The sequence below is a fragment of the Colossoma macropomum genome, unplaced genomic scaffold (genome assembly GCF_904425465.1).
Source record: "Colossoma macropomum unplaced genomic scaffold, Colossoma_macropomum, whole genome shotgun sequence".
NCBI classification, from domain to species: domain Eukaryota; kingdom Metazoa; phylum Chordata; class Actinopteri; order Characiformes; family Serrasalmidae; genus Colossoma; species Colossoma macropomum.
In genome coordinates, this window is record NW_023494801.1 from 30,977,732 (window position 1) to 30,994,501 (window position 16,770).

General features: G+C 38.0%; 1 protein-coding gene across 1 annotated transcript in view; it reads right to left on the minus strand.

The window, feature by feature from the left end:
- Positions 1-12,399: 12,399 nt before the first annotated feature.
- The window catches only part of abca3b (ATP-binding cassette, sub-family A (ABC1), member 3b), a 45,966-nt gene continuing 41,595 nt past the window's right edge, over positions 12,400-16,770 (minus strand). The window contains exons 28-31 of the mRNA XM_036590579.1: positions 16,312-16,482; positions 15,832-16,028; positions 15,640-15,713; positions 12,400-15,049 (exon numbers count right to left, since the gene is read on the minus strand). Coding sequence (XP_036446472.1) covers positions 14,918-15,049; positions 15,640-15,713; positions 15,832-16,028; positions 16,312-16,482 — 574 coding nt within the window. The 3' untranslated portion in view covers positions 12,400-14,917. The remainder of the gene's footprint in view (positions 15,050-15,639; positions 15,714-15,831; positions 16,029-16,311; positions 16,483-16,770) is intronic.

A 16,770-nucleotide genomic window follows, 5' to 3' on the forward strand; every position in this document is an offset into this window, starting at 1 on the left:
TACACAGAGTAAGTAACAGAACCTATAGAGCTAGGACGGGTCGACAATATGCGGCTTCATTACTGCCTTTTTGTGGCTCCACAGCAGAATTGAATTTTTAAGTATAAATAAAACAATCCTCCTTTACAGTGAAATAAAGCATTGCTATAAACAATAAATGGTCTTAAACGTCGGAGTTAATGTATAATTGCTAATTCAAGCTTTAACCCAAAAGATCAGCGCGCAGACTGTTGGTCGCATAGCAATGCAGATAACAAGTTTGCCTAGCTAGTAGCTAACGAAAAGGCAAAGAGAAAGATTTAAGATAAACATTGATAATTTGGAGACAAATGGACTTATTTGCATTTACAAGCACTCCAGCTGGTTTCCTGATACGTTTAACATGCACCGAGAAACTGTCAAACACTAAAAGGTCACAAGACGTTTTAATTTTCCAAGGTTGTATGATTTTTGCTGAAAGGACAAAATGGCTCTTTTTAACTTTTGGGTTGCCAACCCCTGAGGCCTTAAGTTTATGCTTTGGTCTAACTTGTTCATAAACGAAAGGCCTTGCTCTGAAACAACTGTTACTAATTTTATTTTATCCACTGTTACTATTTTTAGCTGGATGCCTCCTGTTGCTTAGTCTGATTTCAACATAAGTCTGAGGCCTTGCCCTAAAACTACTTTGACATTTTCTAATTTCACCATAAATCCAAGGCAATATTATTTACTCTATCTACTTTATGAATCCCAGCTGAAAAGCTAATTTAGGCTTACTCAAACTACACCATCAGCTGAAAGCCTAGCTCTGTACCGGCTTTCATTTCTCCAACTTCATCATAAGTCTAATGGCTCGCTATAGTTCTCTGTTCACTCACTCTAACTCCATCACTTTGACATTCTCTAACTCCTACTTAAACTAAAGGCCTAGCTCTATAGCTAATGCTTACTCTGACTACTCCATAAGCCTGAGACCTAGCTGTAAGAAAGCCTAAGTAACAGTAGCTAGAGAGCCAGGCCTTAGAGGTTTACGAATCACTCTAACTTTTTCATAGGCATAGAGCTTTGCTCTAAACCTATTATGTGTTTGACTACTTCAGATGCCGGTCACCTAGCTGTGAGGCTCCTGTTGCTTATCGAACTACACCACAAGCCTAAAGCCTAGCAGTGTACGTACTATTACTCACTCTAACGTCTCGAGAAGCCTAGCTCTAAACCTATCATCACTTACTCTGACTACAAAATAAGTCTGAGGCCTAGCTGGAAATCTCATTTTGTGTACTCCAATTTCTTCAGAAGGCTAAGGCGTAACTCTATACCTACTGCTACTTATGCTATTTACAATACAAGCCTGAGGCATAGCTGTAAGCCTCCTTTTGCTTTCTCTAGCTAATAGCATGCTTCCGTACCTACTTTTACTTAACTCTTTTCATTCATGCTGACTACATCAGGAATCTAAGGCCTAACCACTAACATCCTTTTACTCTAACTACACTATAAGCCTACGGCCTAGCCAGTCACCTGCTTACACATACTCCAGCTATTGCTTGAGGCCCACGTCTGTACCTCTTTTTACTTACCCATCATAAGTTCTTCATAAGCCTAAAAGCTTTCACTCACTCTAACTTCAGTATGAGCCCAAGGCCTTACTCTAAACCTACTGTTGCTTATTTTACTACATTCTGTGTCTAATTTTACATGAGTCTTAAAAACCTTAAGGCCTAACTCTTAACCTAGTATTACTGAATCAGTCTACATTACAAGCCTGCTGCATAGCTTTAGGCCTACTTTTGCTTATTCCAAGTACATCATCAAGATTAAAGCACAGCCCTTTACCTACTTTTATTTCTCTAACCTCATGTACCTCCTTTTCATCATACAGCTATGGCCTAGCTCTAAAACTACTTTTGCTTGCACACTGCCCAGGTATCAATAAATTACTGCTTGCTCTGTAGGCAGCACAAGCTAAAATACGACTTTACATATAGCAGAAAGCTTCAATTAGAACACTGCAATTATAAAACACACTCACGTAAATTCATGTACCTTTAGTCATTTAAGACTTCTGTATGACAGGACCCAATGGCCCAGAGTTTGTGAAACAATGAAGTAACGTTCAGTAATTATGTAATGATAACACCAACCTTAAGTGCAACCTTACTATAGCAGGTATTTAAAATAGAACAGCACAATTATAACCCATTATTAATGTTATATGCCTTTATACAATATCCAACTATCAACAACTGTCAAAATAATGCCCCACAAATAGTGCCTACAGCCTTCTTGTCTAAGCACTGCACTCTCAAGTTAGCAAAACCTTATTTTTACTTGTCTGGCTATGCAAATTTGTGGTGAAATCTATATTAAGCTTAAATTTTTCAAAAGGTTACTTATATGTATAGCTTTAGCGAAATATTTTAAAATTTGATTGCATGCTCTTTTCAGACACATTGTTCTTAGACATGACCAGGATCTTGAGATGTTATATAGACAAATCATTGAAATTTCACTGACAGGTAAGCAATAAGTTTGCTCTTCAAACCTGGAACTTTAAGGGAGAGCTTTGTACTATTCTTTGGCATGAGGACTTTCTGTACAAATTCATAGCAGTATTTCTGCTCATTGTGGCGAGCCATATTTAGTGCATAGATTATTCCAAGAATTACTGCAGTCTGGTGCAACTGATTTGATGTTTCGTAGAATAATGTCTTCATATTCTCAAAGAGCTCCACCCTCTTTTTTGATGACAAACAACATTTTAGTTCTGTGCTGGTCTCTCAAGATATCTTCACCTTGAGTGTCCTGCAAATCAAATCTTGTTATAAATACATAACTCCATTGAACTTCTTGATCCATAGAGTAAGTTCAACTAATTTCTCATTTGAGCTTTTCTAAACACTTATCACATGACTTCCAGTCACCTTTGACAGTTTTTTTTGATCAAATACCTATTTCATGAATAGGTAAAAGATGTCAATAACACATTCCCTCTCATGTTCCATTGCTTTATTAAATACACTGTATACACACACACACACACACACACACACACACACACACCTCAACTGATGTAGACAAAATTAATCTCGTAATGAAAATGTATTCCTAAAGGCCAAAACACATCTAGTTTTTAAATGTGGCTGAAGTGCAAAAACATGTTTAACATGATTTGCCTTTTCAGGAATGCCTTTCCAAACAAGAGTGTCAATAAATTAATTACAAAGTAATTTTTTTTTCTGTATTAACCAAGGATTGTGTGTACAATGTGTGTAATGTGTATTTTATTTGAATAGTGCTATATGGATGAGAGGGGGCTGATTTTATTTAGCAAATTTTATAAGCAACTGATATAAAAACAGTCTGAGGCACCTGGAAGTCACATAAAAAATATTTAAGAGGACCTTAAATGTGAAATAATGTGAACTTACCTTAATCGTGTTCAGTCCCAAGTTCAAGAACGCACATAAGGGAAACTGAAATTAAACCACTGCTCTAGGCTGCTTAGAGGCACGAGTGTGACTCACCTGCATGAACTGACCTTTCTGATAATACTGCTGCAGCACAGACTCAAACTATTTAATTACAACCATTTCACCTGTTTTTCCCCATTTCTCTATTTTAATATTTTATACTAATGTTGTTTGCAACACGGTGCCGACCAGAGGAGGATAGGTTCCCCATTTGAGTCTTGGTTCCTTCCAAGGTTTCTTCCTCTTGCTGTTAGGGAGTTTTTCCTTGCCACTGTCATCTTTGGCTTGCTCATGGGGGCTTGGACCCGGATTTTTCTGTAAAGCTGCTTTGTGACAACACCTGTTGTTAAATGGGCTATATAAATATATACATATATTAATATTAAATATATATATTTTGAAACCACAGGGGCAATCTGGGTAAATACATTAAGTGATGACTATGTCCAAAATGACCATGCTCTAATTCATAGTACTTAAGTACTTCTGCTTGCTTAGACATTACAATGCCATAGCTTTTACAGTGATACATTAAAATTGACAAGCACACAAGCTAGAGACAAAAGAAACATATGAACATCAAAATCATGATCTTCTTAGAGACTTAAAAAATGTTTACTAATTTGATTAGTAAAATAAATAAATAAAAAGTAGCTTTATGAAATAAATAGTCTTATAGTTACATACAAATATCAAATCTGAATCAAAAATGCACTTACCAGAGCCTTAGAACATGCCACAGAATTCTTAAAGAAATGGCGTACTTGAGCAAAATACATCTGTGAGTGTGCATGCAACGTTATATATGCAAAGTTATATTCTGAAACAGTTTTATTTTCTGATTATAATGATAAGCCCTGACACTCTGCTGTTATATGGGCCAACATCCACCTCTTTTTCAGTGCAGGGCTGAACAGTTAGCTAATTAGCTTAACGTTAACAGTTAACAAGATAACATACTCTATTATGCCGAACTAAAACTCCAGTGACAATTTTAATACAGCGAAGTCCTCCGTGTGAAAAGATTTATACAGGTCTCGTCAAGGACACACAACTTGGTTTCTTTACTTTGAATATGGGATGGTTTAGGCCGCTGACAAACTTATGCCATGCTAGTCGTCCCTCAACCTTAAGTTTCATAAAATTATATCCAACACTGCGTTGTGTGTGCGTCTATACCCATCAAACCACTGTAAAGTATACAATATTTTACCATGTATTTGTACGATGATACAGCAGCAATACGCACTCGTTTGCAGTGAACTGTAGAAAATGGTGCCGTTATTTATGTCAACAGTAACGTTAGTGGTTGTGTTCATGCGCATACGTAGTCAGGACCTCAAGTGACCTGAACATTTATTTCTACAGAAAAGAAGGACATATGATTAAGTTAAAAAATTAAAACAATAAATTACAATTAAAACACTGCGATCAGCTTTAGAAAGTGTAGTGGTTATTTGACAGTCTGAGTCTGTGTATTTGAATAACGTTATGCGTCGGTTTTAACTAACTGGGCTAGCTACAAACATTAAGTCAGGCTTAAGATTAAGTCCTCCCTTAAACGTAACTTTTTGTCAATTACATTTATCTGCATAAATGTCATGCATATGTTATGTGCGTGTCCATAATGACAAACAATAAACAATATATAACAATAAACAGGGGTATAACAAGAAATAGGGGTGGGTTTAAAATTTTATTTTTCGGAATGATCCGATATCGATTCATATAAATCCGAGATTGATCTTTAAAATTAGTCTATTTTTCCTCCGTGTATGCATAAATCTAATCCCCCTTTAATCTCACGTGACCAGCCATTGTTTTTTCACACAACGAAATCTGGCCTGCACATCAGTTAAACATGGTTGGAGCTCAAGTTAAGGCGCCCCAAAGCCTTAAAGCAGATGTCTGGTTACATTTTGGATTAAAAAAAAAAAAACAAAACAAAACATGACGGTACGGAAAGCGCTGGACAAAACCAAATCCATGGAACATGGAGGTGAAATATTGTGCAATGTAACATTGCGTCGACAGAGAGGGTTGCCCTAACCTGTGATAGCTGGACATCCAGAGCAATGGATTCGTATCTAACAATTACGGCTCACTATATCGACGACGAATGGAGGATCATGTCTCATGTTTTAAAGACAAGGGCAATTCAAACCATTCACAAAGCCAGTAATCTTGCCGGAATATTGTCTGTGGTGGGAGCTTGCAAACAAAGATCTAGCTGTCGTGACAGACAACACTGGGAACATGACCCGTGACTGTGGAATTAACCAACTTGTTGCGCGTTTGCTTGGCCGAGTGACGCGCATTGTATTATTTTTCCATCGTAGCACTACGGCAAGCCACCGACTCAGAGAAGCAAGTGTTATATTGGTGCTGCCTGCACACAAGGTGGTAATTGACGTGGCAACTCGTTGGAATAGAGCACTGGATATGCCAGAACGCTTCCTGTTCCACGGATCTCAGCAACTCTGCTGTCACCAGACGTACGCCAGACTGTCACTAAAATGGTCGCAATTGCGACAGAAATGATTAATTTGCGAGTATTAAATTAATTACCTCGCCAGTGGCGACAGGTAGCAACTTTGGATCATTATTCTTTTTGGGTAAGTGTTTATTACTATTGTTCTGTATTTATTGCTTTTTATGTATTTTCTTTAATCATTTTTCATTTTAAAACGTAACTGATTTGAAAACTAACTTAGCGTCACATGGACGCGTCCGCCTATCAAAAAAACGCCTGCGCTCGCGAGATTTCAACTGGAGCGGCAAAACGGGACAAACAAAGCGTATGAGCGGAGCAGAGCTGAGCTTTTTGCCGTTAACGTTGGTGTGTAGAACATGGCGAAGCGAAAAATATCAGATTTTTCACATAATCTACATCTCTTTCAGACCTTAAGCGGTCATCTGCGCAACCCTAGTCTGACTCAGGACCAGTGAACTAGTGAAAGACCCACACGAAGATGTACCTGAACAACCGCCCACCTCAAGTACTTCATGCAGAAGAACAACCACAGAAAGACTTAAGAACTTCTTGGCTTCAGGAATTTGCATGACTCAGATATGGCAACATAAAGCAGACCTTACTGCGAATTCTGTTCGAAAGCAAGCAAAGATGTAGCTGGAAAATGGATTTCTTAAAAGGAACGAATAATTTAAAAAAGAGTCGGTGAAAAAACATGGCGGGAGTCGAACGCATAAAAACGCACGCAATTTCATTATTGCAGAGTGCTAAGAAAACTCCCTTAGCTCGTGCAGTGTCTCGTGCAAGCGAAAAAACAGCCGAGGAAAAATTCAGAGAGCTTAAAATTGAGTTAAACACAGCCAAAATGGTAGCACGTAAAGAGCTATGAAAAATAGCGGACTGGATGTGTTCAGAATCAGGCACCTTGGAAGGCAGAGATAGTTAAAGGGGAATTCCACCGATTTTTCAAAATTTCTGTACAGTTCAGTAGTTGAGATACAAACAGACATTAAAATTGTTTTAATGTGAAGTGGTTCATTTGCAGAGAACATAGAGACTCATGTCTTTATAGTGATATTGATAGAAACCAGGACTCCTGATGTTTACAATGAACATTTTAATGGCATTTAATTTACTATCCAAAACCACCAGTGAACCCACACATTTTCGAGTTTTTATGTAACGTTGGTGATGGTAAAATAGTGATAAATCTGAAAATTCTTTGGGGACTATTTTGCTGTAGAATACCCCTCATGTATCCCTCCACCATGAATAGATTAAAATTAATTGATTAAAATACGTTTAAACCAAAAGTTGTGTTGAAAAGCTTTATTTTTCTGCATATTATTATTTGGAACTTTTTTTTTTCTTTTAGGAGCCAGTGGCTCCTCAAGCTACTTTTTGTCTGGAGCCCTGCAGTACGTATTTTCACTGTGTTACTGATGCGTGTGAAGCCTAGATCATTTGGGAATTTTCACTGGGATTCTGTCTCTGAAGTCGGTGATGGTGTTAAAATCACCACAGAGCATTACAAGGAAACCAACACACAGTAATTTAAACAGCTTATTAAAATTTTTCCTGCCATATTGGGAAAAATATACACATTTCTAATTCTCATCTTCATATTTTTAAAATAGCAATCAACCATAATTCTTCCCGGATTGATCTCTCTGCATTTAATAATGTCAACTGCGTCTTTTAAAAAGATGCCTACCCTATCAGCTTGGTCCTTCCCAATGGATGGCGCCACTGTCCCTTCAGTCCCCAGTGTTTTAACAATCTCTAGGTCACTCTGAATGTTTGGTCTCCACTCCTGAGCACATATTACATCGCATTTAACTTTCTTTAAGCAACTTGTTTTCTTTTGTCTATACTTTTCTGATTTTATCCCCCTAATACTTATAGAAAGTATATGTCAGGACAATAATAATATAAGATTATTGCATCATTTTTATACTCACTCTCTCATCTTTTTTATTGTGCTTAATGTCACGCCTCCTGCCGAGGACTCCTCCTCTAATTGTCCACTTTCTCCTGCCAGCTCACTTGAGTCAATCGAATGTCTGGAAGACTCCAGTTCCCATTAATCAGTGGGAGATCACATGACTTCTCCATCATCGCCTTCAACCAATAGATTTTCATTCCAATCCTCCACCTCACCGGAGTTCTGAGTTTATACCTGTTAATGTTAATGTAATCAGTTAGTATATAAGCAAAGCCGTAGTTAAGAACATTGTGAAGTATTGCCAACAGTTTCCTGTTGTGTGGTGGGTGCTTGCTGTCTGAAAGCCTTATCTGTGTATAACCTGTTTTTGTTTTTGCACCTTTTTGGTTGGCTTGCTGAACATTATTGATTGAACTTAGACTGGTTATTGGATTCTCTCTGTATGTCCCTTTTGTTTTGGTTATCATGCCCTCTGGTTTTGACCCTGACCTGTTATGACTACGCTCTTTCTGATACTCCAAAGCCCTCAAGTAAACTATAACCTGTTTCTTTTTAAAGAGCAAGAGTCTGATCTGTTCTGGCTTCCTGACACATCTGATGGCATAACCTTTTTTTCTCATCATTTTATGGGTCACTGTTGGGAATTTCCACTGAATTGTTTTTGTCACTGTCATGATGAGTGAGCAGAATAACTTCACCTGCAGCCTTCGGTGGTGAAGCAGACATGACTTGGGAGTCTGTAGACACTGGATTTTTAGTCATAGCTTCCAGGCACTTGAAAAAGGAGTGGCCTTTCTTGGTAGGGGTGGGGGGAAAATTTGATTCTTAGATGCATCGTGATGCGGACGTGGATGATTCTGAATTAAATCACTAATGTCAAAAATCGATTTTCTAAACTTGAATTTATTGCGGAATGTTGACAGAACGCAAAAGGTGGAACTTGGAAGTGTGGAAAGACAGCGCCCAGACAGTCTGTGGCGTGCACATAACAAAAGCACAACTGGATGAGCGAGAAATCCGACTGGCACCCTCTGCATTAAAAGATAGGTTAGGTCAGGAGTCAACAACCCAAAGGTTAAGAAGAGCCATTTTGTCCTTTCTACAAAAATCAAACCACCTTGGGAGCCAAAAGTAGAACAGTTTCTTGTAAAATCTTGCAAAGCAAACTATATTTATATTTTTCAAATGCACTTAAATATGTATAACAAACTGCATTTCATTTACACACGTTTTAAAAAAGGGACTTATGCTCTACTAACGACTTCGGCAACACATTACACGTTCAGCACTGATGCGCACAGAGCGCTGCACCTGTATCTGTTGCTGCAAACTGATTTCATGTAGCGGCTTTTGGAAGAAACCAGTGCCATAGGGAAAGGGGATGTATGACTTTTTGAGGTATGATCTATGACATACACCATATAGACAAAAGTATTGGCCACCCCTGCTAATTATTGAGTTCAGCTACACCCATTGCTAACAGGTGGATAAAATCAAGCTCATAGCCTTGCAGTCTTGACAAATAAACATTGGCAGTAGAATAGGTCGTATTGATGAGCTCAGTGACTTTAACCATGTCATAGGATGCCACCTTCGCCACAAGTCAGTTTGTGAAATTTCTGTCCTGGTTCATCTGTCCAAATCAACTGTAAATGTTATTATTGTGAAATGGAAGCACCTAGGAGCAACAACAGCTCAGCTGCAATGTGGTAGTCCACACAAACTCGCAGAGTGGTGTAAAGCATGTTGCCACTGGACTCCGGAGCAGTGGAAAAGTATTCTGTGGAGTGATGAATCACGCTTCTCTATCTGGCAGTCTAATGGACAAGTCTGGGCTTGGCCAGGAGAGCGTTACCTGCCTAACTGCATTGTGTCAAGTGAAAAGTTTGGTGGATGAGGGATAATGGTTGTTTTTCAGGGGTTGGCCTAGGCCTGTTAGTTCCAGTGAAGGGAGATCCTAATGCCTTAGCATACCATGACATTTTGGACAATTATATGCTTCTAACTTTGTGGGAACAGTTGGGGAAGGCTCCTTTCTGTTTGAGCATGACTGCGCAAAAATCAAGGTCCATAAAGGCATGGTTTGGTAAGTTTGGTGTGGAAGAACTTGACTGGCCCACACAGAACCTTGACCTCAACCCCATCAAACACCTTTGGGATGAACTAGAACAGAGATTGCGAGCCAGCCCCGCTTGTCCAACATCATTGTCTGACCTTACAAATGCTCTTCGGGATCAATGGGCAAAAATTCCCAGAGACACACTCCACAATCTTGTAGAAAGCTTCCCAGAAGAGTGGAAGCTGTTATAGCTGCAAAGGGGGACCAACTCCATCTTAATGCCTATGGATTTAGAATGGGATGTCATAAAAGCTCATGTGGATGTGATGTGTAGGTGCCCCAATACTTTTGTCCATATAGTGTACTTAGAAGAGTACATTTGATTCATAATAACCATAATTACATATTGTAAAAAGAAGTAAGAAAATAAACTATACAGATATCAAACATTTGGTGGGGATCCTGATGTAGCATATCAGCTGGAGGCAGAGAACATAACAGCCTGACTACATGATCAAGTAGGCACCCATGTTAGCTGACAAACCTCTTTTTAGTGAATACAGAACCTGCATTATTTTTTCATGTAATGACAGCACTAATAATTACACTCTTGAGGACCCCCTCAACAGCAATTCTGTCTTGCTTCCAGGATGCACAATGTGTTACAGCAGTGGTATTAGACTAACAACAATCATCTGTCACATTGATTTTTTTCACTTTAATCAAACTTCTGTCTAAACAGACTAGACGAAAACACTGATAACATGATGTCATACATTAGTTTCGGTGGGGACACTTGCATTCCAAATACAGCACAGGTGAAATACAGCTACAATTAAGCATGGTTTTCAGGTTGGAGAAAGAGATTAAAGCAGCAAAGAAAACATACTTATGTGTTATGTATTAGATTAAAGATTAAATACAGTGCTGTTCAAAAGTTTTAAATCACTTGTCTTATTAATAATTGCAGTTATTTGATTTAACAGTGTATACAGGGTTGATTCAAATACTATAAACTAGACACCAGAAGGTATTTTTGAGATGTTTTGTTCAATATTTAAATTTTTTTGGGGAATATCAGTAATTATTCAATGATAAATAAAATCCTGTAATTATCTATTTACACTAATTCTGCCCCAAGATTTCATAACCAATGTTTAAATACAAGACACTCTGGATGTTACGTTTATTGTAACTTCATTTAGTACAAATTTTCATTGTTATTATATCCCTCTTTTGTGTTTTCCTGTCCCTCAAGTAGCATCGGCCATCTATGAATAAGAATATGTTATATACACACAGTTTAAAAAAAAAAACAAACAAAAAAAAAAAACATTGTTAATGTTAACCAGCTTTCTCTGTTCTTATGGAATGCTCTACAGCTGTGTTCATCATTTTCATCTAAAGTTTCTTCTTTATTTTTTACAACTTCCTACTAATTAGAAGAATCTATAAATTTGTAGACTAGAAGCATGACAGAATCATTTAGTGCATGTATCAAATTTTATTTTAATTAAAAAACAGTGACTCCTAACTTTTGAATGGTAGTACATGAAAACAAAAGTCAATTACTAGCTTAATTACTTTCCTGCATAAAAGCCTGATATTCTCATTAGCCCTTCTCACCATATCTTTGAATTGTGAATCACTGTACTTAAATCTGCTTCCATACACAATAGATGAGTTAATGATGGAAAAAGCATTTTTTACTGGTTGTGTTGCCATGTGGCTTCCCTAGAGAGAAAAACCATGTGTGCTCAAGAAGACAAGGTGATGACTGGGCTTGTTCCAAAGGGAAGATCATGTAGACATAATAGTGCACCCACCCCCAAAGCTAACATTAACTTCTTTAAGGTAGTGGATTTCCTCAATAATTTTCTCCTCACTCCCTCTCCTGCCCATTCCAAAGTCTTAAAGGTTGGTGAGGGCAAAATGTCTCATTTCTTTCCAGTGTTCCCCATTAGAAAACAGTGTTCCTATAGACGGGAATGATCAACAGGTAGGCATGGGAAAGCTAATTGTATGATGTCAACTTAATAGCAATAGGATAGATGGAAGCAATATATCCATCATAGTAACAGGATAGATGGAGGAGGACAGACAGCTGTCATTTCTTGATACCTTCACCAAGCTCTTGGGTTTCCTTGGATATTTGTGTGATGTCTCTTTCCCCAAACTTTTCTGCATACTTTACAAGTGCTTGTTTGACTGTTTTGTTTCCTGCTAAGACAACAACCTTTTTGGGTCCGAAATACACTTTGAACATGGATCTACACATTTTTGCAAGCTGAAGGAACACAGAATTTGACATTCATACAAAAATTCAACATGAAATTTCCCCACAATAATCCCCCCTCCTTTTTGTTATTTGTTATACATGTATGGCTGCCAAATCCTAGTTATGGGATGCATAAACAGTATGGGACGAGAATGCCCTCCCTCCTAAAATAAGACTACTTCACTCCACTCATTTACACAGACCGTATTTAATTAAAAAAACAGAAAGAAAGGAAATGACAATATGCACAAGGTTAAGTGGTACAGTACATAAAATTACAATTCCCCCCACTTCTCCACATTTTACAATTTCACCAAGAAGTTTCAACATTGTCATGATCATAAAACTGTCAAGTTCCTTTGCTCTTACCCAAAAATGCAACATTTCAGTTTTTATAAGCAGCTCAAATGTGAAAGCTAGCGCCAACACACAAATGAAGAACAAAACAATAAATTAACAATAAACAAAAAAAAACCCTCACATAATCTAACCCATAATCCTTAGCCCTAAATTAGCGATCAGAGGATGCCCAACACTTCAATCAACCAATGTATGAAGCAAAATATTAAGGGTCATTATAAACTCAGTCAAAATCTTCCCTATAGTATTGTGTCTGGTTTAAAATGAAACAGTGACAAATGGCACAAAACAGAGATTGTATCAGATGAGTTTTTGGACTAGTCAACACCAATTTGTCCTAAGACTCACTAACCAATGCCTCAGAGTTGGTTTATTATTATTTGAGTCAGCATATTAGGAAAGACCACAATGATAACTTTACAGTAGTAGCTTTGCCCAAAAGCTTTAAAATCTACAATCACAGAACTTTCACAGGACTCTCTTTTTCCAAGAGCCTGATGTCATTTTCCAAGCTTGACTGCGTAAAATTGTAAACAAGGGTGTAACAGGCCCTTATAGGTTGTGATGGGCCAAGTAGTTTGGTCCAAATCAGTAGTGCACCAGCATACACTTAAACTACCAGTGAAAAGTTTAGGCACTCCTAATCAGTGCAGAATTTTCTCTACTACTATTTAGAATAAAAACATTTTAGAATAAAAGTGAAGATTAACGATGAAATACTACGAAAGACTGAAGAAAAACTGTGAAATAACATATGGACATATGGAATTATACAGTCATTAATGAAAATTATTTTTTGATTTTACAGTTTTACACACTCTTAACATTCTCTGAAACAGCTTCATGTGGAGTGACCTGGAATGACCTGCACTATTTATATTTATTTAGGTAACAACTTTCCAAGCATTTAAGCTTATGCCTGTAGATCAAAATGTATTCAGGATTATGGAAAACATACATTCAATCAGGTGTGTCTAAACTTTTTTGACTGGTAGTACATGTGAAAAGGACATTCAGACTCTAAGTTGGGTACATGCATTCAAAAACATACATTTGCAAATGTGAACAACTGGAAGAGTCTACAGTTTCCAAAAGGCATCATAGTGTTAAGACGGTCCTAATTATTAGAGTGTTCAAAGCGAGGTCAGCTGCATTGCATGTAATCTTTGTGCTATAATACTTTGAGGAAACTCTCCACAGGACAGTGTCAGTTCAACTAAAAAAGGTAAAAAGTAACATTCACTACCTTACCAGAATTTACATCAAGGATAGTGGAGCAAAAGTATTTACTCTTAAAACAGAAAACTGACTTTATTTTTCAAATTAAAAGCTTCTTTGGAGTGGCTAAAGATATTGTCTGTGCAATGTGTTGTGCTGGGGAAAAAAACATTCATACACGTATAATTTAAAGAGTGTCTTAATAAAATAATACCACTAATTCCCTTTTTCATAATTGCAGATCACTGCATTGCTACAAATGTGCTACATGGTGCCGCAGTGAGTAGCACTGTCGCCTCACAGCAAGAAGAGCGTGGGTTTGATTTCCCGGTTGGGGGAACTGTGTGGAGTCTCCATGTTCTCCATGTCAGTGTAAGTTTCCTCCCATGGTCCAAAAATATGAAATCAGGCCAACTGGAGATACTAAATTGCCCCTAGGTGTGAGTGTGTGATTCCCCTGTGATGGACTGGTGACCTGTTCAGGGTGTTGCCTGCCTTCCGCCCAATAAGTGCTGAGATAGGCTACAGCACCTCCCTGTGACCCAGGAGGATAAGCAATGAATGAATTATGACATGATAAAGCTAAGGGAAACTTTTTTTTTTTAGTTCATATAATGACCCTTTTTTCAGCAGAGGCTCAGCACACATACACATTCAAATTTAAGTCCACAGCAAGAGACAAGGAGAAGACAACCAAAAAAAATAAAAATAAAAAATCAGGCTGCTTCATACAAGTGCACACTCACAAGCAACTCAGTTCATTGTAGTCGACCATTATGCAGAAAGCATTGGACCTTATGAACACAACCACACACGTCTTTAAACCTCAAACTCAAAAGACACAAAAAGTGTTGCACATCAAGGACTTACTGTTGTACTTGGTGCAACGTACCTTTCTACCCCAACACACTCCTCGCAATGACCGAGACACACAGAGAATTTACACAAACACTACACATGCTTAGCCCAGACCTCCACTGCAGTGGTTGATACCTGCGTGTTTGCGTATAGGGGAGAGGAGATGACTGAGATCTGAGCATGTGAAGGTAAATCTCTCAGCCCAGGATGTACCTCAGAAAGGTGTAGACGAGGAAGTCTAGGAGAGTTTGCATCTCCTCCCTAACCTCTCTTATTTTTTCCCGCCTTCTGAGCAGTGCTGGAACTGGGCAAAGCTGAGGAACACCTGCTCCAGCGAGATCTGACTCACACAATAGTCCTCGATGCTGTACTTCTCTTTAGCTGCCTCTAGGGTTCCAAACACCTTGCAAGGCAAAGACATATGTTATGACCATGACTGACAGATGTACAAATGCAAAAGTTTGAACACCACCAGTCAAATGGTGTTTTTTTTGTTTTTTTGTTTTTTTTTATTAAAAGTGAAATTCAGTGAACACATGCTCTACAGGCATTTTTTTGTCAATTTTAGTGCACATTAATTGAGTTTAACATAACAGAAAAAAATAAAATAAATCATGAATAGCTTTTACATCTGCCATGATTTCATTTTTTTTTCAAATATGTTAAATTCCATAAATAAACAGTAATTAAGCATTAAAATGTGCCAAAGTGTCCTAGAGAAAGTGTGTGTAGAGAATTTGCACTTATTTTCACTTGGAAAATAAAAAAGCATGTAACTTTAAAAGGGCTGCCCAAATATTTGCATACAACTGCAAATGTAGTGCCATCTGCAACCAGCAGGAGGAGACATACTAAATGAGAAAGAACTGAGCTAGTCTTTTCTCTCTTAGGTATGACAACTGCTGTCTCTTTTCAAAAAAATAGCAATTACTATCAACATCCTTCCAGGTGTCGACATGCGTAGTGTGATGCTAGAGTGACAGGGGAACATACCTGAGCCCAGGTCAGTGTTTTGTCAGTCAAGTGGTAGTGAACCATCCCCTGGTGTTCATCTTTCAGTAAACTTCCTACAAAGATGAAAAGACAATTTAGACACTGTAATTAATGGGCGCAAGATATATTACGCCCAGATCAGTGTAACCACATAGGCACTATGTAGACAGATGTATGCCTCCAGATACAAACCAGGGAAGGTGCTCTCAATGAAGTCTTTAAAAAGCTGTAGGTCCATCTCCTCTAAATCTGGTTCTGTATGGACTTTGGCCAACAGAGTATAGCCACTGCCAAATTTGCTCTTCAGGTGCTGTGGGCTTCCCAGACACTTGAACTGCCCGTTTACCATCACAGCAAGTCTAGTGCATAAGGCCTCACACTCCTCCATACTACAGACAGGCAAACAGACAAAGAGTCAGAAGCCAGCAGGCTACACTAAACATTTTTATTTTATTGTACTGAAATACAACTTAATATATCCCTTTACAGGAATACTTCAAGAAAACATGCAAACATTGGTAATAGTGAATAAAAGCTAAGTTTAACAGCTGAGTTTGCAAATATGCAAAACAGACCAAGCAAACTCTATTCTCCACTAGCTTGTATGTATCTTTGGACTTTCTGAGGACAAAAAAAGTACTAAGTACTTTTATCTCTAAGAGAGTGACAAACCTGTGTGATGTGATAATGATAGCTTTGCCAGACTCCCTGGTGCGCGTGACGGCATCCCACAACAGGCGCCTGGCAACAGGATCCATACCAGTGGATGGCTCATCCAGGAAGATGACAGGCGGCCCACCAATCAGCGCCATGCCAGCACTCAGCTTCCTTTTGTTACCCCCACTGTGGGACAGTAGACATTCAAATAGAGAAAAAATATTAGGGCCTAATATTTTTGTGAAATAAAAAATGAAAATAAATGCCAGTAATTTATAGTTCATTTTATAATATAATATATATTATAACTGCATGTATTACAGTAATACTCTTATTTCACTGTCAGGTTCTGTTTGGAAACAAAAGGGTTAAATTCTTGTAATACACAAAAAAAACTTATCACGATTTTTTTCTCTATGGTATGTAAGTAGATACAACCATGCAAGCTCTCCCATCGGTGAGGACTAAAGTGTT